At 39.2% G+C, this 24,721-nt stretch overlaps 2 protein-coding genes, 2 long non-coding RNA genes and 1 pseudogene across 4 annotated transcripts; 1 reads left to right on the top strand and 4 right to left on the bottom strand.

Moving 5' to 3' along the window:
• Positions 1-8,829: 8,829 nt before the first annotated feature.
• LOC131025908 (uncharacterized mitochondrial protein AtMg00820-like) lies at positions 8,830-9,198 on the top strand. Its single transcript, XM_057955687.1, has one exon. It carries the CDS (start codon positions 8,830-8,832, stop codon positions 9,196-9,198), a length of 369 nt encoding a protein of 122 aa, XP_057811670.1.
• Positions 9,199-10,986: 1,788 nt separating this feature from the next.
• LOC131024369 (subtilisin-like protease SBT3) lies at positions 10,987-14,497 on the bottom strand (annotated as a pseudogene).
• Positions 14,498-15,309: 812 nt separating this feature from the next.
• On the bottom strand, positions 15,310-19,149 carry LOC131024370 (ribosome biogenesis protein BRX1 homolog 2-like). Its single transcript, XM_057953878.1, has 9 exons — positions 19,095-19,149; positions 18,108-18,328; positions 17,747-17,888; positions 17,583-17,661; positions 17,342-17,466; positions 16,252-16,353; positions 15,990-16,061; positions 15,829-15,927; positions 15,310-15,649 (listed from the first exon to the last, which is right to left on the bottom strand). Exons 2-9 carry the CDS (start codon positions 18,302-18,304, stop codon positions 15,518-15,520), a joined length of 948 nt encoding a protein of 315 aa, XP_057809861.1. The 5' UTR covers positions 18,305-18,328; positions 19,095-19,149; the 3' UTR covers positions 15,310-15,517.
• Positions 19,150-19,527: 378 nt separating this feature from the next.
• On the bottom strand, positions 19,528-21,053 carry LOC131024371 (uncharacterized). The gene is made up of 2 exons (XR_009101788.1): positions 20,627-21,053; positions 19,528-19,790 (listed from the first exon to the last, which is right to left on the bottom strand). It is a non-coding gene; the product is annotated as an uncharacterized LOC131024371 (long non-coding RNA).
• A 1,244-nt stretch (positions 21,054-22,297) lies between these two features.
• On the bottom strand, positions 22,298-24,005 carry LOC131024368 (uncharacterized). The gene is made up of 3 exons (XR_009101787.1): positions 23,303-24,005; positions 23,140-23,212; positions 22,298-22,798 (listed from the first exon to the last, which is right to left on the bottom strand). It is a non-coding gene; the product is annotated as an uncharacterized LOC131024368 (long non-coding RNA).
• Between the last annotated feature and the right edge of the window lie 716 nt (positions 24,006-24,721).

Below are 24,721 nucleotides of genomic sequence, written 5' to 3'. Positions count from 1 at the left end.
TCTATTCTAAGAATGACCAAGAGCATGAAAAGCATTTGAGAATCATCCTGGAGACATTAAAGACGGAGAAGTTGTTCACCAAATTCAGCAAGTGCGAATTTTGGCTGAAAGAAGTAATGTTCCTAGGACACATCGTGTCAGCAGATGGAATCAAGGTAGACCCCGCCAAGGTGCAAGCAGTGCGCGAGTGGAAATCACCAACCACACCTAATGAAATCCGGAGTTTCTTAGGTTTGGCGGGATACTACCGGAGATTCATCGAAGGATTCTCTAAGATAGCAAGGCCAATGACGCAATTACTTCGCAAAGGAATCAAGTATAAATGGACCGAAGAGTGTGAAGCCAGCTTCCAAGAGCTGAAGAGGAAATTGACAACTGCCCCAGTGCTAGCAGTTCCAGTAGCCGATAAAGAATACGTGATCTTCACAGACGCGTCCAAAAATGGGCTAGGTTGTGTGTTGATGCAGGAAGGAAAGGTCATCGCCTACGCCTCGCGACAACTAAGGCCACATGAGTTGAACTACCCCACTCATGATCTGGAACTGGCAACAATTGTGCATGCTCTGAAAATTTGGAGGCACCATCTATACGGAGTTAGATGTGAAATCTTCACTGATCACAAAAGCCTTAAGTACTTTTTGGAGCAGAAAGACCTGAACATGAGACAGAGAAGATGGCTCGAGCTCGTGAAGGATTACGATTGCAGTATCAATTACCACCCGGGGAAAGCTAATGTAGTAGCTGATGCTTTAAGTCGTAAAACTCAATCCGAGTTAGGACTTCTTATCACTCAAGAGGACACACTTGTAAGGGATTTTGACAGATTGAAGATAGAAGTGGTTCAGCCACCAGCAACGACAAGAGCAATTATTCCAACTCTGGTAGCCGCCCCAGACCTCAGAGAAAGGATCATCAGTGCCCAGAGAGCGGACGAGGGCTTGGAAAAAGTTCATCTCAAGATCCGAACAGGCACGCCCGGAGGCTACCAAGAGGCAACGGATAACGCCGTTCTTTTTGAAGGAAGATTGTGTGATCCCCACAACGAGGAACTCAAAAACGAGATCATGAGTGAAGCTCATGACACGCCCTATACCGCTCATCCCGGGAGTACCAAAATGTACCAAGATCTGAAACAGAAGTTTTGGTGGGACGGGATGAAACGAGATATAGCCTCGTTTGTAGAGCGCTGCCTTGCATGCCAACAAGTGAAAGCTTTACATCAACGACCATATGGGAAATTGCAGCCTTTGGAAATCCCAGAATGGAAGTGGGAGCACATAGCAATGGATTTCGTGACGAGTTTACCTAAGACAAATAGGGGCAACACAGCTATTTGGGTAATAGTAGACCGTCTCACGAAGTGCGCTCATTTTATACCGATTTCAATTACCCATGGATCGGAGAAGCTAGCCCAACTATACATCCGTGAGATTGTACGACTACATGGAATACCAATATCCATTACTTCGGATAGAGATTTAAAATTTACTTCTAGATTTTGGATCAACTTGCAGAAAGAGTTGGGAACAAGATTAAACTTTAGCACCGCATTCCATCCACAAACTAATGGACAATCGGAAAGGACAATCCAGACCCTTGAAGACATGTTGAGGACAGTAGTGCTAGACCGAGGAGGAAGTTGGGAATCAGTGCTGCCACTGATCGAATTCGCCTACAACAACAGTTACCAGGCGACCATTGATATGGCACCTTACGAGACGCTTTATGGAAGGAAGTGTAGATCACCACTTTACTGGGATGAAGTGGGTGAAAGAAAAATCCTTGGGCCAGATGCAGTAAGCGAGATGATCGAGACCATCCGCCAGATTAGAGCAAGAATTAAAGAGGCCCAGGACAAACAGAAGTCTTATGCTGATACCCGACGAACCGAACTACAATTTCAGATTGGAGACAAGGTTTTCCTTAAAGTATCACCCTGGAAAGGGATCGTTAGATTCGGTGTTAAGGGTAAGTTGAGACCCCGTTTTGTAGGACCTTATGAGATCCTCGAAAGGATAGGTCCCGTAGCATATAGGTTGGCGCTGCCACCTAGCTTTGGAAACGTCCACAATGTGTTCCACGTGTCACAGTTGAGACGGTACGTGCCTGACCCCAAACACGTGATCCACCAAGAGGAAATGATTCTTAACCCAGACTTGACGTACGAGGAAAGATCTAAAGCCATTTTGGACCGAAAGGTGCAAGAGTTGAGGAATAAATCGATCGCGTCAGTCAAAATATTATGGAAACATCACGGACCTGAAGAAGCGACGTGGGAACTTGAGGACCAGATGAAAGAAAAATACCCAGAACTTTTCACATACATATGCAAATTTCGGGACGAAATTTTTGTTAAGAGGGGTAGTATGTAACAACCCGCTCTTTTATCAGTATTTTTAATTCCAGTATTGCGTGTTTATTTATCTATCTGCCAGTAAATGAAGCACCATATGTTTTCAGCTATGTTTCCGAATTACGTATTTTGGAGACAGAGTCACTACACTAACAGTATGCATTTCTATTTATCTTCGCGTGTTTAAGACTGCGACGAAAATCCTTGAGTCGATGAATAATTATTATTCAAGTTATAACCAACTTAGCAAAGTTGTGTTATTTTTCATGATGGAGTTTAGTTCACATTGTTGCTTAAGTCGTGAATTACTTCCGACTTTGAAGCTAATTAAATCTACGAATTTAATTTAAGTATTAGAATGACGAACAAATTAAATCTACGTATTTAATTTAGCATTTATCGATTTTAGCAGAAACGCGAAACCAGTATTTCTAATACAGAGAAACCAACACTGAAAGATTGTACTTAGATCTTTTTCTCTTAGATCACATCACCACCCACGCCACCCTATCCTGCCACCTGTCAACGCCATAAGTAAGGAAAAGAAGGAAAAAGGGAGAAAAGAAAAGGTGGAAAAAGGTACTGCAGCAACAGCTCTTCCCTATGGCTGTGCAGCCGAAAGGCCTCCCATCAAGCTGCAGCAACAGCTCTTCCCATTGGCTGGGCAGCCGAAAGGCCTCCCACCAAGCTGCAGCAACAGCTCTTCCCATTGGCTGGGCAGCCGAAAGGCCGCACCCCATCCCACGCCATGCAGTACTACAACCAATGCCCTCCCTTCGGCACTCAAGTGCACACCAACAGAGCTCCTAGTATAAATTCACTCTTTAATCCTTGAGCCACCCCTTTCTCCTTTCAACACTTAGAATTTTCAGCAGCAACAGCAAGAAGTTTCATCTCTCTCGACGCCTTGCACGGAGGGGAGTACATCGAGATTCTTGCTGCCGACGATCTTTTTCTCTTAGATCACATCACCACCCACGCCACCCTATCCTGCCACCTGTCAACGCCATAAGTAAGGAAAAGAAGGAAAAAGGGAGAAAAGAAAAGGTGGAAAAAGGTACTGCAGTAACAGCTCTTCCCTATGGCTGGGCAGCCGAAAGGCCTCCCATCAAGCTGCAACAACAGCTCTTCCCATTGGCTGGGCAGCCGAAAGGCCTCCCACCAAGCTGCAGCCAAATATTTTGGTAAATTATTGTTTAAGCATGTTAGTGGTTTTTATTAAGATCTATTTTCTTTTTCATTTTCTTACTTTGTCTGTAGTCACACTTTTTCCCGACTTAACTATTCACTAGCTTAGGTCGGGCTGTGACATAATATTACTAGACACCGAAAATAAATACAGATACAATACTATATCAATGAATAAAAATAAAAAATAAAAAACATCAACAAAAAACTGAAATCAACTCACATGCAATAGAAACACAACATACAGTTCCTAACAATTTATAAAGGTACAAGATTCATGCTATAGAAAAATTGCATAATTAAAATAATATGAAGATATAAAATTTATGAAAAAATACCTGGCTAAAAGCTAATATAGAACCCTAAACTTGTCTTCTTTTTGAAGTCTGCTTCTGTGTAGGCGTCTGTGGAATGAGGGGGGAAAACCGAAGAGTTGTATTTAAAAAGCGTGGGTGGGCTGGGTTGCATGGACCCAGCGGCCGCTGGGTTACCGCGGTCGCTGGGAACCCAGCGCCCGCTCAAACCCAGCGTGGGCTGGTCACTCTCAACGATGGCTGAGTTCCAGCGCTCGCTGGCTTCTTGGCCGCGGGCGCTGGAACTCAGCGCTCGCTTAAAACTTCATGGATTTCAATTCTCGTGGTTCTTGGCCGAATTTTGCCGTGTGTATTTTTTGGATGAAATCCATGAAAGTCATTCCGGATTTTAAGTCAATAGAATAACGAATACACCTAGATTTGTATGGATTTTAAAAAGTCTTGAACGAATACACCTAGATTTATATGGACTTTTAAAAGTCTTGAACAAATACATCCAGATTTCTGCAGACTTTTAAAAGTCTTGAACGAATACACCCAGACTTTTAAAATCCATAGAAATCCATCAAATTCCAGAACGAATACACCCCCCTTAGCTTCGTTTATATATTTCTGTAATCACCTCTTGTAAATCAATTTTTTCATTCTAAGGAAATCACAGAAAATCTCTCTCACTCTCTCTTTCTATCTTCAATATGGTATCAATCGCCAGTTCCTGAAGATCGGATTCTATGCATGAATTGATCTTCATCTCGATCGATTTCTATTTCTCACTCTATACTCTTCTCGATCTTTCTGTGATTTTTTTTCGATCTGGTTTTGCGATGGATTCGCGATCTCCTTCTCCTCATCTCCCTCATTTTCCTACAATCATCAAGCTGGACCGCACAAATTATGTCTTTTGGCGTGCTCAAACACTTTCCACGATCCATGCGCATGGATTTAATTGCTTCATTTCCACCTCCGCTGCTGCTCTTTCGCCGTTTCTTCCTGCTTCTTCATCTGGTATGGCTAGATCTAATCCAGAATTTGAGATCTGGCATCGCAAAGATCAGTTCCCTCTGAGCTGGCTTCTTTCCTCACTTGGCGAGTCAATGCTTGGTCACGTTGTGCGTTGCACTACTGCTAGTGATCTTTGGAATATATTGGAACGATTATTCATGTCCAACTCCAAGGCGAGAGTTATGCATCTTCGCCAGCTGCTTCAATCAACTAAGAAAGGCTCTATGTCTGTGGATGACTATTTTCTGAAAATACGTAGCTACGAGGATCAGTTGTCGGCGGTTGGGCAAACTATCAGTGATGATGAACTCATTATGTACATCTTGGCAGGTATTGGCTCTGAGTATGAGTCCTTGGTTGTCAGTCTCATGCATCACTCCGAGAATCAGAATCTTCAAGATGTTCAATATACGTTCCAAGCATATGAACTAAGGCTACAACAACAACAATCTATGCTGCTCAGTTCCTTTGAACCTTCAGCCAACATTGCTTATAGAGGAGGCAGAGGCTTCAATAGTTCTAACCGAGGAGGCTTTTCAAATCGTGGTGGTAGATCTTCTTCTGGCAAAACAATTACATGTCAATTATGTGGCCGCAATAGTCATGTGGCCATAAAATGTTTCAAGCGTTTTGACATCAACTGCACTGAGAATTCAGCCCCTTCTTCTCAAGCCTACTATTCTGATTCTAACAACTCTTCTGATGCCTTGCTTTCTCAGGAAAACTTCAATGGTGATAGCAACTGGTATGTGGACAGTGGAGCTACTGCTCACATCACTAATGACATGAACAACCTAGCAATATGCAATGACTACACTGGTTCTCAAAATCTTGTGGTTGGCAATGGTACATCTATTCCTATCTCCTCTATTGGTTCAAATTCTATATCTTCCGCTCATCACTCTCTTTTGCTAAATAACATTCTCTATGTTCCAGAAATTACTAAAAATCTCCTAAGTATATCTCAGTTCACAAAAGACAATCATGTTACCGTTGAATTTAACCATGATTCTTGTTTTGTCAAGGACAACCAAACAAATAAGATACTCCTGAAGGGCAGACTCTCTAAAGGCTTGTTAGGTCCTGGGGGTCTCGAATAGGTGTATGGGGGGGAAATACACCTATAGGCTATTTTTGCAAATTCTTCAATCAGAGGGATCTCAAGATAGAGATCTAAACGAAACTTTACACGCTAACAAAGACACCTGTTGACTGAAAATAGTTTTGACCAAACAGGGTTGACGATTGATACTGAAAGCTTTTCAGTAAGAAGTTATCAGTTAAGTCACTGGAACTTAACTGATGCACTTATGGGCTTCAGTCGAGTTTGCTAAAACGGAGATGATAACACTCTTCCTGACTATCAAAAGATAGATCAGTCGGACTGATATCATACGCAGCGGAATTTAAACTTAGTTTCGCAATAGCCTTGGTTGAGCACGTTGTTGGTCTTAGGTTTCTCTTTGCCGTTAATCAGTATTCAGTTTATCAGTTGAAACAACACAAGTAGGAATGTAAAACTGAAAGCTGTAAACAACACAGAGACTTTTACGTGGTTCGGAAAAACCCTTTCCTACATCCACGGTCGGTTGATCAGACCAACAATCCACTTCGCAAGTGCTTAACAGGTGCACTGCAAACCAAATCGTGTGTTTGCCGGGTGCACACAACCGTACCACTGAAGAAAACCCTTCTTCAGTACCCACACTTCACTCGTGTCGGATTTCTCTTGCTTAGCACAACCCGCGCTAAGACTCTCAGAGTCAGAAAACCCTTCTGAACTCCGAATCACTCAAAACACTCAAATCTTTCTTTTGGAAAGGAGGTTTGAACGAGTGCCAACTATACTGCAAAGAACAAGTTCTTTGTAGCAAGTTTGACCTTGGCTTCTGGGTAAACAGAGGTTTGCCTAAGGTCTAACAGAATGTATGTAATCAGCAGTGACTGATTTTGGCTTTGGAATTCTCTTCTTCGATTCAAGCTTTGGGGAGGTTAAGCTTTAGGCTGAGTAGCAATTTCGACAGAGCTTCAGCTTATGTCGTTGAATCGGTGAAGGTTTAAGTGATCCTCGAGAGCTATTTGTAGGAGAACTCTTGAATAGATCCGTTGGCGTAGAATGTCCTCAAGATTTCTTCCGTTGGAGAGAAATTCGAATTTGGGTTGGGCTTCAATCTTCGAGGATCCTTGTCTGGTGGAAACGGCTCTCTTGAGGGATAGGAGATGTGACGTCTCTGATAAAGTGACCACCAAATAGGAATGACCTCTGCAGAGATAAGATCCTGAGATCTCTGCATTTAATGTGGCTGTACTCTTGTGAGTACGTGGCTTCCTTTGAACGTTGGAAGATCAGTCCGATGAAGAATGTTCAACTGATACTTGACTTTAGTATCAGTCTGTGGCACGCATTAAGTAATCAGTTCCAAACTGATTCTTCAACTGATACTTCAGTTGGTATCTTCAGTCTTCAATCTTCAGTCCTTCGTCCTTCAGTCTTCAGTCTTCAGTCTTCCGAACCGCATACTAAACTAGAAACGAACTCTAACACTTGAGTTCAAAACTGTTCTAGTCTATTACAATTAAGACCTATGAATTTTGGTATCATCAAAACAAGGATTAGGATATTCCACAAGGTTCCCAACAAGGCTTGTACCAGCTTGATCTCTCCTCACTCTATAAGTCCAGTCACTATCATTCTTCGTGTAAATCTTCATGTAACCCATCTGCTTTGACTATTGTTGTTTCTAGAAATAAAAGTGATATCAATCATGTTCAAACTTCTATATTGAGTAATAGCTCAAAGTCATTTGCTGGCATCTGTAAAACTTCTATGAATACATTGCATCAAAGTCTTGGTCATCCAAGAACTTATGCTTTAGCAAAACTCTGTAAATCACTTAAGATTCATTTTCATATTTCTGAGCTTAATTTTTGTGAAGCTTGTAAACTGGGAAAACTACACCAAAACTCTCACATTACACAAGCTGTTACTTCTAAAGCTCCTTTTGACTTAGTATATTCTGATTTGTGGGGTCCTGCACACACTCCCTCTACAAATGGATATAAATACTATATAGCCTTTGTAGATGATTACACTAGATATACATGGATTTTCCCATTAACACTGAAATCTCAGGCAGCCTTAGTTGTCCATCAATTTTTAGCTCATATCCTGTGTCAGTTCAAACTACCAGTTAAAGCTTTACAAACAGATTGGGGGGGAGAATTTCGCCCACTAGTTACTCACCTTAAAAACTTAGGCACACACTTCCAACACCCCTGCCCCTATATTCACCAACAGAATGGAAGAATTGAGAGAAAACACTAGCATTTAGTTGACACAGGTCTCACCATGTTAGCTCAATCCACACTTCCTTATGAGTATTGGTGGGATGCATTTCATGCTTCTGTCTTTCTCATAAATAGGTTACCTACCCTCTCTCTTACTCATATGTCTCCTTTTGAAATGTTATTTCAAAAATCCCCTGACTACACCATACTCAAGGTTTTTGGTTGTGCATGTTATCCATATCTAAGACCTTATAATAATCACAAGCTTCAATTTCGATATGCAAAGTGTATTTTTCTTGGGTATAGTGATTCACATAAAGGATACAGATGCCTTGGATCTGACAAAAGAATGTATATCTCAGATACAGTAATTTTAATGAGGTTGAGTTTCCTTTTGCTTCTATGTTTCCTGTCCCTCTACCCTCATCACCTTCTATAAACTCAAATACCTTTGTCGCTCCTCATATATCTAGACCTCCCTCTCCAGCTCCTTCATCTCCCACTTCATCCTCATCTCTCTCCATCACACATTCTAACTCCACTACTCCTTCTTCACCAGATGTCATCACCTCCTCACCTGATACAAATGTCACTACATCAGCCACTTCCTCTTCTGCTTCCAGCTCTCCCATTATCTCTTCACCATCGCCCTCACCTCCACCAAAAGAACTAAACACTCATTCAATGCTAACACGTGCCAAACATGGGATTTTTAAACCTAAAAGCTTTGCTGCTCAGGTTTTTTATGTCAATGTGAATAGTGAGCTTAACACCACTAATCTTATTGTCTATGAAGCTCTCACTACTGATGTTTCAGAAAAGCAATCTCTTCCTTCACTACCTTTGTCCACTGAAGAAGCCTTGCAATATCCCGGTTGGTTAGAGGCTATGAACAAAGAGATTACTGCTCTTGGCATCAAAGGCACCTGGATTTTACTTCCACCTGATCCCAGCTATAAAGTAATAAGTAACAAATGGGTGTTTCGCATAAAAACGTTGGCTGATGGTACGCTTGATCAGCTTAAAGCTCATCTTGTTGCCCGTGGTTTTTAACAAGTGGCAGGGGTCCACTATCTTGAGACCTTTAGTCCCGTTGTAAAAGCTTCTACCATTCGCTTTCTATTCTCTCTAGCCGCAACAAAAGGTGGCATATTCAACAAATGGATATCAATAATGCCTTTTTAAACGGTGACTTGGAAGATACCATCTATATGCATCAGCCACAAGGATTTGAGGATCCTTCAAATCCTACTCACGTGTGTAAGATTCAAAAATCGCTATATGGGCTTAAGCAAGCTCCTCGAGCTTGGTATGATAAGATTCGAGGTTATCTCTATGATCTTGGTTTCACCCGCTCTGCCTCTGACTTCTCTATGTTCCACAAGACAGTAAATGGCAAACTTCTCTTGTTACTAATATATGTTGATGACATTTTAGTCACAGGTGATGACTCAACTACTGTGGATAGCCTCATCTCTCAACTACATGAAAAGTTTGCTTTAAAGCATCTTGGAGAAGTGAGTTATTTTTTGGGAATTGAAGTATCAAAACCATCAACATCTTCTTATTCTCTTTGTCAGCGCAAGTACCTACATGAGTTGCTTCTCAAGGCTAATATGGCTGCTTGCAAGCCTTGTGCTACTCCCATGGTTACTACTCCCAAACTCACAAAAGTTGATGGTCAAGTGTTCTCTAATTCCACTCTTTACCGAAGTATCATTGGTGGCCTTCAATATTTGACACTCACTCGCCCGGACATTGCTTTTGCCGTAAACAAGCTAAGTCAATTTCTATCTCAACCCACTGATATGCATTGGGCTGCATGCAAAAGAGTCCTTAGATATCTCAAAGGCACCTCTTCTCTTTCTCTACAATTCACACCGTCTTCTCATCTTCGCCTTGTGGGTTATGCTGATGCTGACTACGCCAGCTGCCCAGATGATCGGCGCTCAACAGGAGGGCATTGTGTATTTTTTGGTGACAATCTTGTGCTTTGGAGCTCCAAAAAGCAACCGGTAGTCTCTCGAAGTAGTGCAGAATCTGAATACAGGTCGCTTGCTAATATTACTACTGAACTTTTATGGATGAAGTCTCTTTGTCAACAACTTGGTCTGGTTGTTCCCGAGCCTCATCAGATTTGGTGCGACAACACCAGTGCAGTGGCTCTCTCTGGAAATCCAGTATTCCACTCTCGTACTAAGCACATAGAGGTGGATGTGCACTTTGTGAGAGAAAAGGTAATGGCCAAGATTGTGGAAGTTGGCCATGTTCCCACCGAAGACCAAATTGCAGATATTTTCACTAAACCTCTTCCCGAACGATGCTTTTGTAATCTTCAAAATCAGCTTCGACTTTCTTCACTAGATCCAGGAGGGTGAAGATCACAAGTTCTTGGGAGTATGTTAAGAGTATAGTTGAGCTCAAGCTCAAAGTGTAAATCGTGTTTCTGGTTTGTAAAGTTGTTAGTTAGCTTCCAGCTCAGCATTTTAGTTAGGGAGTTAAAAAGATTAGTTAGCTATAACAGAAGCTTACCTTCGTTTAAATATTTCTGTAATCACCTCTTGTAAATCAGTTTCTTCATTCTAAGGAAATCACAGAAAATCTCTCTCACTCTCTATTTCTATCTTCAATAGTGATGAACAAATAAACATTAAGTTATGCAATGTGCGAATTGTTCAAGTAGATGGCGAAATTAGAGAGGTCTTCCGGTAGAAACAGTCATGCCTAAGCTATGCAATGTGCGGGAGTGGAATGGAAGCACTTTTATTCAAACAATATTAAGAAAGGTGAAACAGAGAAGGAATTCAATAACCAAACACAAGAATACAATGCTAGGGAAAATTACTCGAAAATGTCAGCTGCAGCAGAGACCATTATCGGACTTCTCACTCTATACTTCTCGGTCTTGTCAATCCAAATAACTGCACCTTCTCTATGTTGAATCGTTGTATCAACCTTATACCGAATTGTAAGAGAATAACTCTTGGTCTCGTATTTCTTGCGAATGATAAACATGCATTTTTACCTCTTGGTGTGTTAATTTTGATGCTTAGTTGTGAGGATTTTGTGTGTTTGATGGTCTATTTGAGCTTATATTCGTTTATGGTCAAGAACTTGTTACTTGCTTATGTTTGAACGAATTTTCAGAAATAATGAAGCAGAATTTGGAAGATTTGGCTGAAATACAAGTTGTAGTTCATCTCGAGAGGAGTTCGTGAGCGCAAACGGTTTGTAAATCGGAGTTCGGACGAGGGAGAACGAGCCAAAACAAAATCGCTGCGCAAAGCTGTCAGGAGTTCTGTTTCGTCATGCGGGCCAGCCATGCGGCCGCGCTACGGGGCCGCGCGAGTCGCCGTATTTCCGCCCAAAATTCGTTTTTTTTAGCGATTTTGGGTATTTTTGAGAGCTACAAGACCTAGGGCATATAAATACTCCCCAAGAACTTATTCTCTGCAACCTTTTATCACCTTTCATCATATTTTACTTTTCCTGAGAGCTGGGAGAGACACGGAGCAAGAGCAAGACTGAAGAATCTCGACTTCTCTACGGTTTTTCATTGTTTAATGTTTATTAGTTTTATTGAGATTGTGATTGTTAGTCATATGTCTATGTGTGGCTAAATCCCTTTTTCCCAGGGTTTAGGGAGTAAACATGATTCAAATTTCTGACTGTTGATTTAATTAATTGAGATTTCTATTCCTTTCTATGTTCTTGTTATAATTGTTTGCTTTATTGTTTGATCACCAATTTAGCATAATCATAGGTTTTAATTTGAGATCGGGAGATGATAATTATAACCTGAACTAAGAACATAGAACACATTTATTCTAATTCTAAAGGGAATTAATAATTGTGAAGGCTTTAATCCTAGGAACTTTTAGGAGTTACATGTTAGAAGTGTGATCCAGAGATGGTAACCTTGCATGTAATCAACGATTTGTATGCCACGGGAGTGGGTATGAATTAACTTTGAGATTGCCTTAGGAATTATCTCATTAATTGAATTAAACATGTTAGTTAGGAGAATCTGTTGAAACCTTTGCCTTGGGAAACTCTCTTTCTTCTGTTACTTCGCATTTTCACAGCTTGATTTCTTTTTAGTGTTTTTTATTTTAATTAAATTTGTTTTCAAAAAAATCAAACCTTTAAAATTCGTTTTTCCAGATAGAGTAAAGTAGTTAAGAATAGGCATTGATAACCATTAGTCCCTGTGGATTCGACCTTGTTTGCCACTATACACAATTGCACCCGTACACTTGCGGCGTGTAAAGAAATTAGCGAACAGCGAAACACTAAAGTTTGAGGCCGAACTCTGGCTGTGGTGTGCACTGGTACTTCCAACTTAACCTTATAGGTTGTTGCACCATTCCCTACATTCATCACTCTTCTTTGGAATGTTTGGGTTAACGTCCTTCCAATATCTGCCGCGTGAATAAGAGCAACGAAAGATGGATAATTGAGATCGGAGGATGGATTGGAGCAATTGTAGCTTGACCTTATGATTGTTTGAGTTTGGTTGGTAGTGAAGTTCATGGAGCACACAAACTTTACCAAGTCTTGTGTGGAAGCATCATAAACGAGGTCCAGATCAAGCGCCCGGTTTGGATCAACTTGACCTGATCCAATGCCTAGCGGTAGGGCAACTATATCCTCGAGGTCCCTGATGGGCTGGTTGATGCTATCGAGATGATTAGCAGTGGTCATCATGGCGGATTGGATGGCTGCGGGGCTCCAATCTGGGTGCACAGCTTTGAGAAGAGCCGCAATTCCAGAGACATGAGGGCATGCCATTGATGTCCCTGCAATAAATGTGTAGTGGCTTGAAAGTTGTATGTTTCTGCCAATTTGTGATGCTGCGTTATGAGGATTGTAGGCTGCTAAGATTAACATTTCGGGTGCCATTAAGTCGGGCTTCAAGATACCCTCGTCAGTCAGGCCAGGACCTCTGGATGAGTCATCTGATAGGGCTGGTGTAGCTCTCGGTCCTCTTCCTAAAACTATTTGTTGGAAATCGATACTTGCTGTTGGGGAAGCACTTGTTGATGCGTAATTGATCACATCTTTCCCTTGTGTCGAGCGGATTACAATTCCTGGCTGAGAAAATGAAGTGAGATGATGATAGTTGCTCGGACATTAGAATCATCTTGGTAGAACATTACGCTACCAAGATTTGCATTTTCGCATATGAAAACGGAGTTAGAAGGGGCTTCTGCTAAGAATTCGGGTGAGTTGCAAGCAGATGAGGTATGGTTGTAGATGAGTTGCAAGTTCCGGAGAGTGGCTCTCGCCGAAAATGTAGTCCATCCTATTATGGTTTTCCCGTTGCCGAGAGTTAAGGTTCCCGCGAACCAACGATCAACGGTCCCTGAAGCGACAACCACAGCCCATGGGATTCCCGAAAATAATTACTTAACACCACGCGTCCCGCGATTCCCAGCCGATAGACAAACCATGATTCACTTCTCCCTCGCACCGAAACTCGCTATGGCGATAGGATTCTCATACAGATTAGTCTCACGACTACTTATAGAAATCGAGATTATGTCGACCCGCCAGCAAATCCGATGAGACGGTACCGCCCCAAAGGACCTTGTACACCGCTAGCCTAGCCCGTGGAGCCATTCTTCTCGCAGTTCCCGGGGCGTAGCCGAAGAAGGAAACGCCCTCCACAAAGTTTTTAGCAGCAATGGACGCCACGTGGCTGCCATGCCCATCATCGTCCCTTGCTGAATTTTTTAACTCCACATCTGGATTCGATGCTCGATTTCCTTGGTTGAAGTACCGGGCTCCAATGATCTTCTTGTTGCAAAGTGATGAATTGAAGTCTTCACCGCCATCACAAATCCCCTTCCACCTAGCGGGGATCTCAGTCATTCCATCGTCCTTGAAGCTCGGACTCTCGGGCCAAATGCCGGTGTCGATAACGCCAATTATGTTTTTTTTCCGTAATTGGATGCCGGCCAGAGGCCTGCAGCACTGGTGAGGCCAAAGTATTTGGAGGAGTGAGTGGTGTCTGGTGTCACAATATCATTGGCGTAGGCAAAAATGAAGCCTGCTGACTTTTTTAAGGCTTCCACTTCGTCTGCCAACATCACTGCTGCTGAATCCGTGGAAGGCATTGTCGTAGGTGTAGATAAGCTTGGGCTTGGATTTGTCTTCGCTTACATAAGTTTGAGCCACTGATTTTGATAATTTAAGAAGGGAAGAATACCATAAATGGTGAGTGGAAAATGCCTTAGGCATGGAGGATTTTATCCATGTGGACAATGTATGTGGATCTTTCTGATGAAATATGATGAAGCAGAAGAAACAGTGAGATGACAAGTACAACAACTGGATTTGGAAGCTCCATTTTCTTTGATAGGTTCACTTCTGAATTTAAAAGACTCATCACTTATATACACAGCACAGTGCTATTCTGCTCTTGATGTTGCATTGCTTTCAAGAGAGCAACAATTGTTGACTTCTGAATTGTTTTTGATTAGTTCTAATCCGTGTTCGAAAGTTGGCGAAATTTGTTTTTATGAATAAATTTGTTCTTAGATAAAAAGCTTCAACTATCTCTAACTTGGTGAGCTAAAACGAAAACCCTTATATTGAATTTGTTCTTAGATAAAAAGCATTTTCTGAAGGTCACAATTATATCGGTTCGAGTTAAAAAAAAAACACTCGGCTTTTGTTTCTAAATTCAAATTTATATTGAAGCTATTTCTTGTTAAATCAAATCTGCTACTGGGGAGCTTAACTCCCTAGCCCAAATAACATTGCAGCGTCAATAATGGGCAGCGCACGAACATGCTCGCGGCGAAAATTTAAACAAAAAGCTTACTGCTACCTTTTTTTACTCTTTTTTTAAGGTGGCAACAAAACATAAAACACTTGCAGCTAGTATTTCTTTTTCTAAAGAATATTTTATTAAAAGCATCTGGTAGCAAGAATCATTCATACTCATATAGCACACATGCTTGTCACTAGACAAAATTTCATTAAAATGTGAGCTAATGAAAAAGTATTGTATAGTTTGGATGCTTATGTCCAAACACTAGATTATATTAAAGGACGAGGAACATAATTTACTGTAAGCCCTTGTCTGAACTATGATAAAGAATCTTTCAGCAGGGCGCGCATGTTTTTGCTTTCCACATATGCGCAGAGGAGGGTTAAAGCCACAAACAAAAATACAGTTTCTATTGAACCAAATGAAATCAAGATAGGATACATATTTGAACATGTCGATGATTCGATGATCAATGGTACCAAATGCAACTAAACAATCAAACAACATTTCACCCACCTCTTCCTGTTGTGTGGTGGTAACTAAATTTTCACTATAGCAAGGCAAATAAAAAGACAAGTTGACGTTATTAGCTTGTTACTTCTTCCACATATCAGCAAACTCATCGACTTCGAGGGGATTTTCCAGCTCATGCATCCTCTTCCTAGTTTTGGCTTTAACCTTCTTTGCATATTTCCCAGCCTTCTGCCTTTTCTCCATAGAGCGAATCTGGTGACAAATATAGGGAAAGAATTAATTATAAGATTTCATTTGATTATGATTCAAATTTGACCATCCATGCAAAGCAATATTTTCACCTTTAGCAGCACAAGAAGAGGGGAAATGAAATGAGATTTGAATTGTAAGGCGGAACCATGAAAAAATACTACAAGATGTCAAGAACTAACCGTGTTGGGTGAAACATAGAAAGGATTCTCATACAATGTTGGGCCGCCAAAGCTGCCACTAAATATCTTAATTGGGTTTAGGCAGAACCTTGGACCAACCTGCACAAGAAATATGTTAATACAAACATTTTGAATGTAAACACTAGGTTTATAGCACAAACCTCAACCAACGTCATCTTTTCCAAGTCTCCACGGTCTAACTTTTGAGCAGTACCAGTATGGCCAGATGAAATCTGCTTAAGAAAAATGAATGCTAATGTGAATTCTTCTCATGGAGAAATTCTAATAAACTAAAAGATTTGCCGCACCAAGCACTATGGCCAACATAATTGCAGCTAGTCACAGATAGCCCCCTTCATTGCTTTAAGCTTAACACTTTGATGTTATAAAAATCTAATGATTTACTTATACAACATTGCAAACCTGGTAATTCCGGAACCATATGTGGTCATCAGCAATTGAGAAAACAAATACATGGTCATGGTATGGTTTAGATTTCCTGTGATCCTTTGGTGTGGCAAATATCTGAATAATACAAAGAAACATATAGAAAGTTGAAACCATAAATCAATATATAAAGATGGTAAGAAACTCATGACAGCATGCAATAAACACAAGGAATAGGCAAGAAATTTAAATTATAGTAACATTTTTAGGCAATTCTAAAAGTAATCAATGTGTACTCCATCAACATTGTAGCATTAGATTATTTCACTTACAATGTGAAAATACCAATGTTGTGAAAATCGCTTGAGGTGGCCGCCTTGAGGCGCGCCTCAAGGCGAGGCGTCACACAATCCGCTTCAAAATTGCGCTTGTATTGATTTTTCAATACTGAGCGCCTTTTCTTATTGAGGCGCCGCCTCAAGGCTCTGAGGCAGTAAGGCGGTTACTGGTTAGAGAGGCTAGTATGAGGCGGTGATGATACTTGTATTAAACTATCCTTTTTTAGATTGCAATTTGTTGTCAGCCGAAATTTTATTAAAGTCAGCCGCAATTTTGCTATCAAAATGGGCCCACTCAAACCCATTATAATATAACCTTAATTATATATTCAAGTATCAGTAAATAATAACTTTGCATGACAAGTCAAGAGAAATAGCAGCCAACGCCCATCTCCTCATTTTCACAGCAGCTTTATCAGCCTCTCTTGGTTCAAATACAAAGTTTAAGACTTATTAACTTATGACCTCTTTTCAGCTTTTATTTTGATTATTTTAAAACTTAAAAACTCATGATTTAGATATTTTATTATGATTTTTTTTTCTCGGTGTGAGGCTTACGCCTCAACCCGCCTCAAGGCTTACCGCCTCGCCTCAGCGAGGCAAAACGCCTCAATCCTGCCTTAAGATTTTCACAACATTGGAAAATACTAAATGAGGTATCGTTTGGTATACACTATGACATGTTTTTAAGCTAGTTTTCTGATATCATTCATGTCTAATTCAACATCTATCTTAAAAAAAAAGGACAAGGCATGCATAAACAAGGCCGTGCTTACAAGAAGACCTACCTGAGTAATCATCTCCTTTAAAAGCTGGAAATGAGGTTTCTTGTCGAAGTTCGACGAAAAAGTCAGGATGGGACGTGACCCCTTGAGATGATTTCCAGTAAGTTTCAGTTCCTCCATTGTGTGCACTTCAGACATATATACATGATAAACATAATTACGACCAATCTAAAAGGCAGAGGAAATGTTTGGGGCAGGGAGAGTCAAATATCTGAAAGCCACAATAACTGTAAACCAGACATACCTGCATTAACCAAAAACTTGACAGAGGGACCATTGGGGCACTTAGACATCCATAAGTAGAGGTCTTTGCCTTTCCTGCACTGCAGAGAGCACGCATTGCACCTACATCACGATTGATGTTTCTACCAAACACTATTTCAAGATAAGTTCAGAAACTCGGAGTACCTCAAAAAACAAGCAAGACGAGCAGCTCCTGAGCTCGACAAGCTCATTCAGATCGGTGCCTTTGCTCCCCTTGGACTCGACCTTGTTATCTTTCTTACAATGAGGCAATAAATCAATTAAGTTCAACATCAAATGCCGATACCTAAAATCATCCAACCAACAAATCCAATGAAAAGAGTAATCAAATATCAACATAATACTAACCAACTGAACAAATGCCAATACCTAAAATCACCCATTTAACATTTCCTATAAAAAAAGTAATCAAATAGAAACATGATACTAGCAACCTAATTTGTAGGTGTAACGCCAAAATTAACAAGCTCAAAACATCGAATACTGCAAATAATAGAAAATGAACCTGTAACTAATGCGGCGAGAACAAGTAACCAAAACTTTCACTTTATTCCGGAAGAAAGGGGTAGTATCATTCTCCTTTATATCTTGAGGACTGGTTTTAAATCCGAAAAGCGTTCTTTTCAGCCGTTCCGGCGCGATTTCTTCCTTCTTCTCATTCTCCGCCGCATTGGTTTCGCTGTGCTTTCTCTTCTTCCCCATTCCGATTTAATTAAACTCCAACAACTAAGCACAATTATAAAATTTCAAATGCCAAACTGGTTAGAGATTGAAGAAGAGGTGAATATAAAACTGATGTTAAACCATAAAACCCTAGCAGAAGAGGGATTTTGTTATTGTGGTTGCTGCGAATTGAGATCTATTTTAGGCTTTTGATGGGCTTCAAACTAAAGCCCTCCTTCTTGAAATTTAGAGATGAACTTAGATAATTTATGTTTTTATAAAAAAAGGCTATATGTTACAATCCTCACATTATTTTATAGAGAATTAAGATTGTTTTTACAACAAATTTATAGCTTATCATCAAAATGAAATTCACATTTTTTAAAATGTGACGTGAGAATTATTTTTAAAGAAACACTTAGTTTAAAGAAACAAATAGTTGATACGAATAAGGTGCTTAATCATATGAAAAACTACAACCTACATGTAGAATTCCTAGTGCTTAGTGCCTCAAATCAAGACACAACATTAGTTAACAAAACTAATTTTCATTTCTAAATAACAATCACCAGATAAATCATGAATTTTACATCGAGACTAAACAAAAATAAAATGAAAATATCAATCAAAAGACCAAGAAACATAGAAAATCCTATATAAAACAGTATTAATTCAAAAATAAATAAATAAAGTTTGGAACCAAAACCAAACTTTTATTTATATAAAATAAAAGTTTTGTTGGCTCAAGCAATGAAGCATCTAAGGGCAAAAAGGAAAACTTCAGCATATAAAATCAACTTGGACTTAATGAAAAATTAAAAGAGGATACCAGTAAAATTTGAAGCCATCACTACAATCAACATAGAAAATTGAACGAAAAACAATGGCCAGCTTCAACTGCCTGATTTCAGGATAATTTAGTAGTAGGCTAGTAGCTCATTATTATGTTAACTAAAAATCTATATATACTAATATTAAAGCATAGATTTTGTGTGGGGAATGTGAATCCCGCCAAGAGTAGCACCTCTTTTATCCAATGTGTATTTCTGCCTTTATTTTGTGTATATTTTGTGTATGTTGGGCATTAACCAATTCTGCAGTTTTGGCTCCAAAATATGGAGCCCAAATTCAAATTCAAAATTTTTTGGAGTCCAAATTTATTGTTGATAAATGTGAGCTTTTTTCTATAAATAGGGGACTCTGATTATTTCAGCTGACATTTTCAGCTTGCAATCTTTCTCTCTCTACTCTTGGTTTCTTTATTGCTTCTTTATGCTATTTAATTTTACTGTTGCTATTTTTCTTTTTATTCTGTTTAGTTTTTTTGCTGTTTATTATTAGTTTCAATTACAACTAAGATACAAATTTATACAGTTTTTTCTACTTTACACACAAAGTCTAAAAATGTAGCTAATATTTCTGAATTTTTGCAGCAGATCAAGACCGCAGAAGATTAAGACTGAACCTTTCTTAATATTTCCGTGGAAGTATTACCACTGAGATCTTGAAGTATTACCACTGAGATCTGCAAAAGGCACAAGAAAGTTTACTCTGCAGGCTTATGAAGTTGAAAAGGTTGTATAAATCAACAAGGATGTATATCAGTAGCAAAAATTGTCGAAAGAATGAATTTGTGTGGATGTTCATAGATCTAAATGCGAATGAAAATAAAGATGTTCATAGATCTACAAAAATCAAATGCGAAAAACAGACTGCAAACAAGAGCAAAGATGTTCATAGATCTACTGAATCAGATGCCAAAAAAATAGTACTGAAATCAGATCTGCGAAAAATATTTTTTTTGTTTATAGATTTTTCAAAAAATTAGATGCCCAAAACAGATAGACAAAAATCAGGCAACCGAAGAAATATTCTTTGTTGGAAATATATCCATTAATTTCTTCATAAGTTGAAAGACAAAAAGGAAGACAAAATATAGAAAATGAAAGATAAAGACTTTTGTGAAATAACTGACAAGACACGGGAGCTCCACATTCTCTAGCTTAAGTGCAAAAGGGGTGGGGAACAAAATCAGGAGATGAAGAAAATTATGCATATCAGTCGTCCTCCATATGTTACATGCATACAAGCAAAACATACAAATTATTGGAACGAAGGATGCACATAAAATCGGTCAAATAACAGTTAATTTCAACTTAACTTTACACAACAAGCTTATTGGGATACTTCAGATCTGCGAAAAATATTATTTTTGTTTATAGATTTTTCAAAAAATCAGATGCCCAAAACAGATAGACAAAAATGAAGATGCCCAAAATATCTTCTGTATTAAACAAGCTGTTGTTTCAAAATTTGTGGCTAAATGAAAAAAAATAATCCAGTCAGCAACAAAAAATATACATGGAGATCGCAAGAACTAAAGATGCAGTCGAGGGAGGAGGCCGAGATCTGGAAGCTAGGGCTGGGCGACGCCGTAGTTTGAAACTCGGATGGCGGCGGCTGGATAAGGGCTGAGCAGAGGGAGGCAGCGGCTCATTTATCGTCGTCGAGGAGAGAGGCGACACCGCGTGGAGCGTCGTCTAGATGTGAGGCCGGAGTTGGTAGTTTAGGGATCTAAGGGTTTTCGAACCGCGGCTTTGCCGTGATACGGTTGCAGGTTTTTCTCCGGCAGAGGGAGAGAGAAGACGATAGAGAGAACGTTTGAGCTTCTCGCCGGCAGGTGGAAGAAAGTCGGCAGAGGGTGAGGCAGAGGGAGAGAGAAGACAAGGGAGAGCACGGATGGGAGAAGAAATGAGAGAGAAGAAGCGCGCTGAACCCTAATGCTGTATTTTAGAGTTGAAAAGTGTGGATGGGCTGAATTAAATTTATTGGGCTGTATTTATTTAATTGGGCTGAATTTATTGTACTGTATTTAATTGGGCTGTATTTATTTAATTGTTCTATTATTAATTCTCCTTTAAGAAAATAAACCATTAATTTATGAGTAACAAATACGTTATTCAACAATCATTATTTTTATTTGTGTACATTTTCAAAAATATTATAATACAATTGTTATTCGTATGTTGGATGCTAAAAATTAAAGTGGTAATATATTGTACTTAATTGTACAAAGATAGAAAATTAATACGAAATTTATTATGTAAAAATTTATTATTGAGAATATATACAAATTGATTATGTAAAAATAATTAATTGAAATTTATTCCGTAAAATAATAAAGAGAAGATGTACAAATTAATTCTGTGAAATCTGTACAGATTAATTCAGATTTCAATGGAGAAATAATTTAATGAAAATATGATTATATACGTAAATATGAATATGAAACATATCTTTCAAAAATAAAAATATTAAAATATGAGTGGATTTTTAAAATGGCCACTTTCATATTGTAAAGATAAAAAATGTCCACTAAAATAAAAAACTTAAAAAATGTCCACTGTTACCAAAATGCCCTTCACATTAAAAATTAAAAAAATGTCCACTTTACATCACCCCTTTAAAAAATCCCGCAATTCACAACCAGTGTGAATTCACAACCAAAAATTTTTTGGTTGTGAATTCACACTGGTTGTGAATTGTGAATTCACAACCAGTCGAATTCACAACCAGAATTTTTTGTTTGTGAATTCACAACTAGTCGAATTCACAGCCAAAATTTAATTCACAACCAAAATTTAATTCACAACCAGAATTTTTTGGTTGTGAATTTACAACCAAACGAATTCACAACCAAAATTTAATTCACAACCAGATTTATGTTGGTTGTGAATTCACAATCAGTCGAATTCACAACCTGAATTTAATTCACAACTATAATTTATTTTGGTTGTGAATTCAAGTAGTTGTGAATTTGGGGTTTTTAAAGTTTGAATTCACGGCTAAAACTGGAATTTATTTTGGTTGTGAATTCGAGTTTTAGTTGTGAATTCATAAATTTGATTGTGAATTCAACAATATTAAGTTGTGAATTTATCGAGCTGGTTGTGAATTTAAGAACATTAAGTTATGAATTCATAGATCTAATTCTGAATTTAAAAACATAAAGTTGTGAATTCATAAATCTAGCTGTGAAATTTAGAAAATTAAACCTACTAACATAAAATCTACCACAAATGAATTCTTGATTAAGTGAAACATTAATTAATCAATTAAGCTATAGGCTTTTGCATACTAATCAAAAACATCAAACCAACAAAATCTCCAGGCATCAAACCAAGAATATTAATTTGACTAATCTCCCTCCTCACACCAAATCTTCTACAAACAGCCAACAAAATTCACAAACAAAAGTTCAAGAAGATTTGCAATATTCACAAACAAAATTTCAGAGAGCAGCGGAGGAGAATCGGAGACGCAGCGTCTGGCGGCGCAGATTGAGTAGAGGCAGAGAGCAGATCACCAATCATGTACACTATTTGCAAGTAAATGTAGTTTAGACCTACCAATATTCACATAAACATCATCATTGACTTTTGCATAATAGTCCGCATCCCAGTTTTCGGCAGCCTGAGCAAAGAATAATTTCGTCTTGTTTGGTAGTTCCTCAGGGGCCTCCACATGGTTATCCTGATGGAAAATTTGAAGAAGATTTAATAACTATTAACTGCAAGAGTGAAAGTCTTGACAGTAGCACATTTTTATGAAAAAAGAGAATGGAGTAATTTGCCCTATACTACAAATCAATTTTTTCAAATTGCTGAACAACTTCCAGAGCAATAAATTTGCAGCATATACCCAAACGATTAACAAATAGTTTACCTTTCAAGCAGAAATACATTCATTACAAGAATATAACAAATTATAGCTATACTGAATTGGAACTAGAGACTAGTATGAACAGGCACTGCATTTTCTTAAGTATGCAACGGACAGAATCCCTAATAATATTATGGAGTCAAATAACTTACAAGAACAAAAATATCATTTGTTAGTTTGTTTTCGTTATCAATGCTCCTATCCAAGCTGTCTCCTCGATTGGAACTGCAAATTGCCAGAATATTAAATAGACACTACCTCAGCATCATGCTACATTGTGAGGAAGAGGGCCAGAGGAGAGAATTAGAAGCATACCTTCTGCCAATAACAAAACGGATAATAATGCCGCGGGGATGTTGCGCGCTGTGTTTCTCGACCCCCTCATCCTCCACGTCACAGCCTTCGCCACCAAAACCATCTCAATCTCCAGCATCACCGACCCGTCGCCACCGGCTGTCGGAGGCGCGGAGACGGACGGTGAAGGAGAGGTAATCGACGAAGGAAGAGCTGGCGGCGAGAAAAAGGCCGTAGGAGAAGGAGAAGGCGATGAGGACGCAGGAGCCGCCGCCGCCATTTCAAGCACTCCAGATCTCCAGATCTCCGGCGATCGACGGCAACGCCACTTCAAATATTGGAGCTCGAAGTCGGAATCAATGGATTCGGTGCTCTAACCACTGCGATGCCTCCGATTACGCCACCGATTGATGAATCCAAGGAATCGAGATCGCCGCGCGATGACGACGGCCACGGCACGCACACTTTCACCACCGCCGTCGGATCCATCGTCTCTGGCGTGAGTTTGTTCGGTTACAACGGCGGCGCAGGAATGAGATCGCCGGCGATCTGAGCTCGAAGGGAGGGAGGGAGGGAGAGAGAAAGAGAGAGAGAAGGGGGAAGGGAGTTGACTGTGAGGGAGAAGAGAGAGAAGAGAATGAGAGAAAAAGAGAGAGTGCATATTTTTAAAGGAGGGTATTTTTGTCTTTTTAATCAAAAAGTGGACAGTTTTTATTATTTTTATCTTAGTGGACAATTTTTATCTTTACAATATGAAAGTGGATAGTTTTATATATTAACTCTTAAAATATTTCAGTTAATAGTTTATGAAGAACATAATAATAATAATAATAAAAGATCGTAAAGAAAAAGAATTAGATGACATGATACGGTGATTGAAAGAAGAAAATTATAAATATAATTATATATCTTCAATAAATAAAGTGATTAGTTGAAGCTAAGATTTAGGAAATATCGGTTACATAAAATAACCAATTGACTTAATTAACCTTTAAGTAATATGCGGTTATATCAAATCTGATTCAATTTCAACCGTAAGATGTATAAAATCAAGGGTTAATTGCCGCTAAACTCAAAAGCTTTTTGAAATTTCGCGATATTCTCACCAACTTCAAAATCGGCGTATAAATACACGAATTGAGAATTCGTTCTTAATGTTTCCAAAATTAAAAAATCCGACGAGATGACATGGCAAATACCTATGACATGTCAATTTCATGCCAAATCAGCCTTGACATGTCATTGTTTTAATTTTTTTAATAATTTTATTTATTTATAATTAATTTAAAAAAAAATCACCTACGCTACCCCATCCCCAAACACCCCCCCAAACCTACCCCCTTCCCCAACCCCCCGACCACCACCTCCCCAAACCCCCGGCGCCACCCCGACCATCACCTCCCAAACTCCCGGCCTGCAAATTAACACTCCCCCAAGCCT

Source organism: Salvia miltiorrhiza, chromosome 5 (genome assembly GCF_028751815.1).
Source record: "Salvia miltiorrhiza cultivar Shanhuang (shh) chromosome 5, IMPLAD_Smil_shh, whole genome shotgun sequence".
NCBI lineage: Eukaryota > Viridiplantae > Streptophyta > Magnoliopsida > Lamiales > Lamiaceae > Salvia > Salvia miltiorrhiza.
This window is presented reverse-complemented; position numbering and strand designations above follow the sequence as displayed.

Excerpts from the sequence above, each read along its gene's own strand:
- LOC131025908 (XM_057955687.1), top strand. The coding sequence starts at position 8,830 with ATGCTAACACGTGCCAAACATGGGATTTTTAAACCTAAAAGCTTTGCT.
- LOC131024370 (XM_057953878.1), bottom strand. The coding sequence starts at position 18,304 with ATGGGGAAGAAGAGAAAGCACAGCGAAACCAATGCGGCGGAGAATGAG. Across the intron at positions 17,467-17,582 it reads CAAGTTTTTGGTTAATGCAG|TGCACACAATGGAGGAACTG; the intron begins GTATGTCTGGTT and ends ATATGTCTGAAG. Across the intron at positions 16,354-17,341 it reads TAAAGGAGATGATTACTCAG|ATATTTGCCACACCAAAGGA; the intron begins GTAGGTCTTCTT and ends TGTATTATTCAG.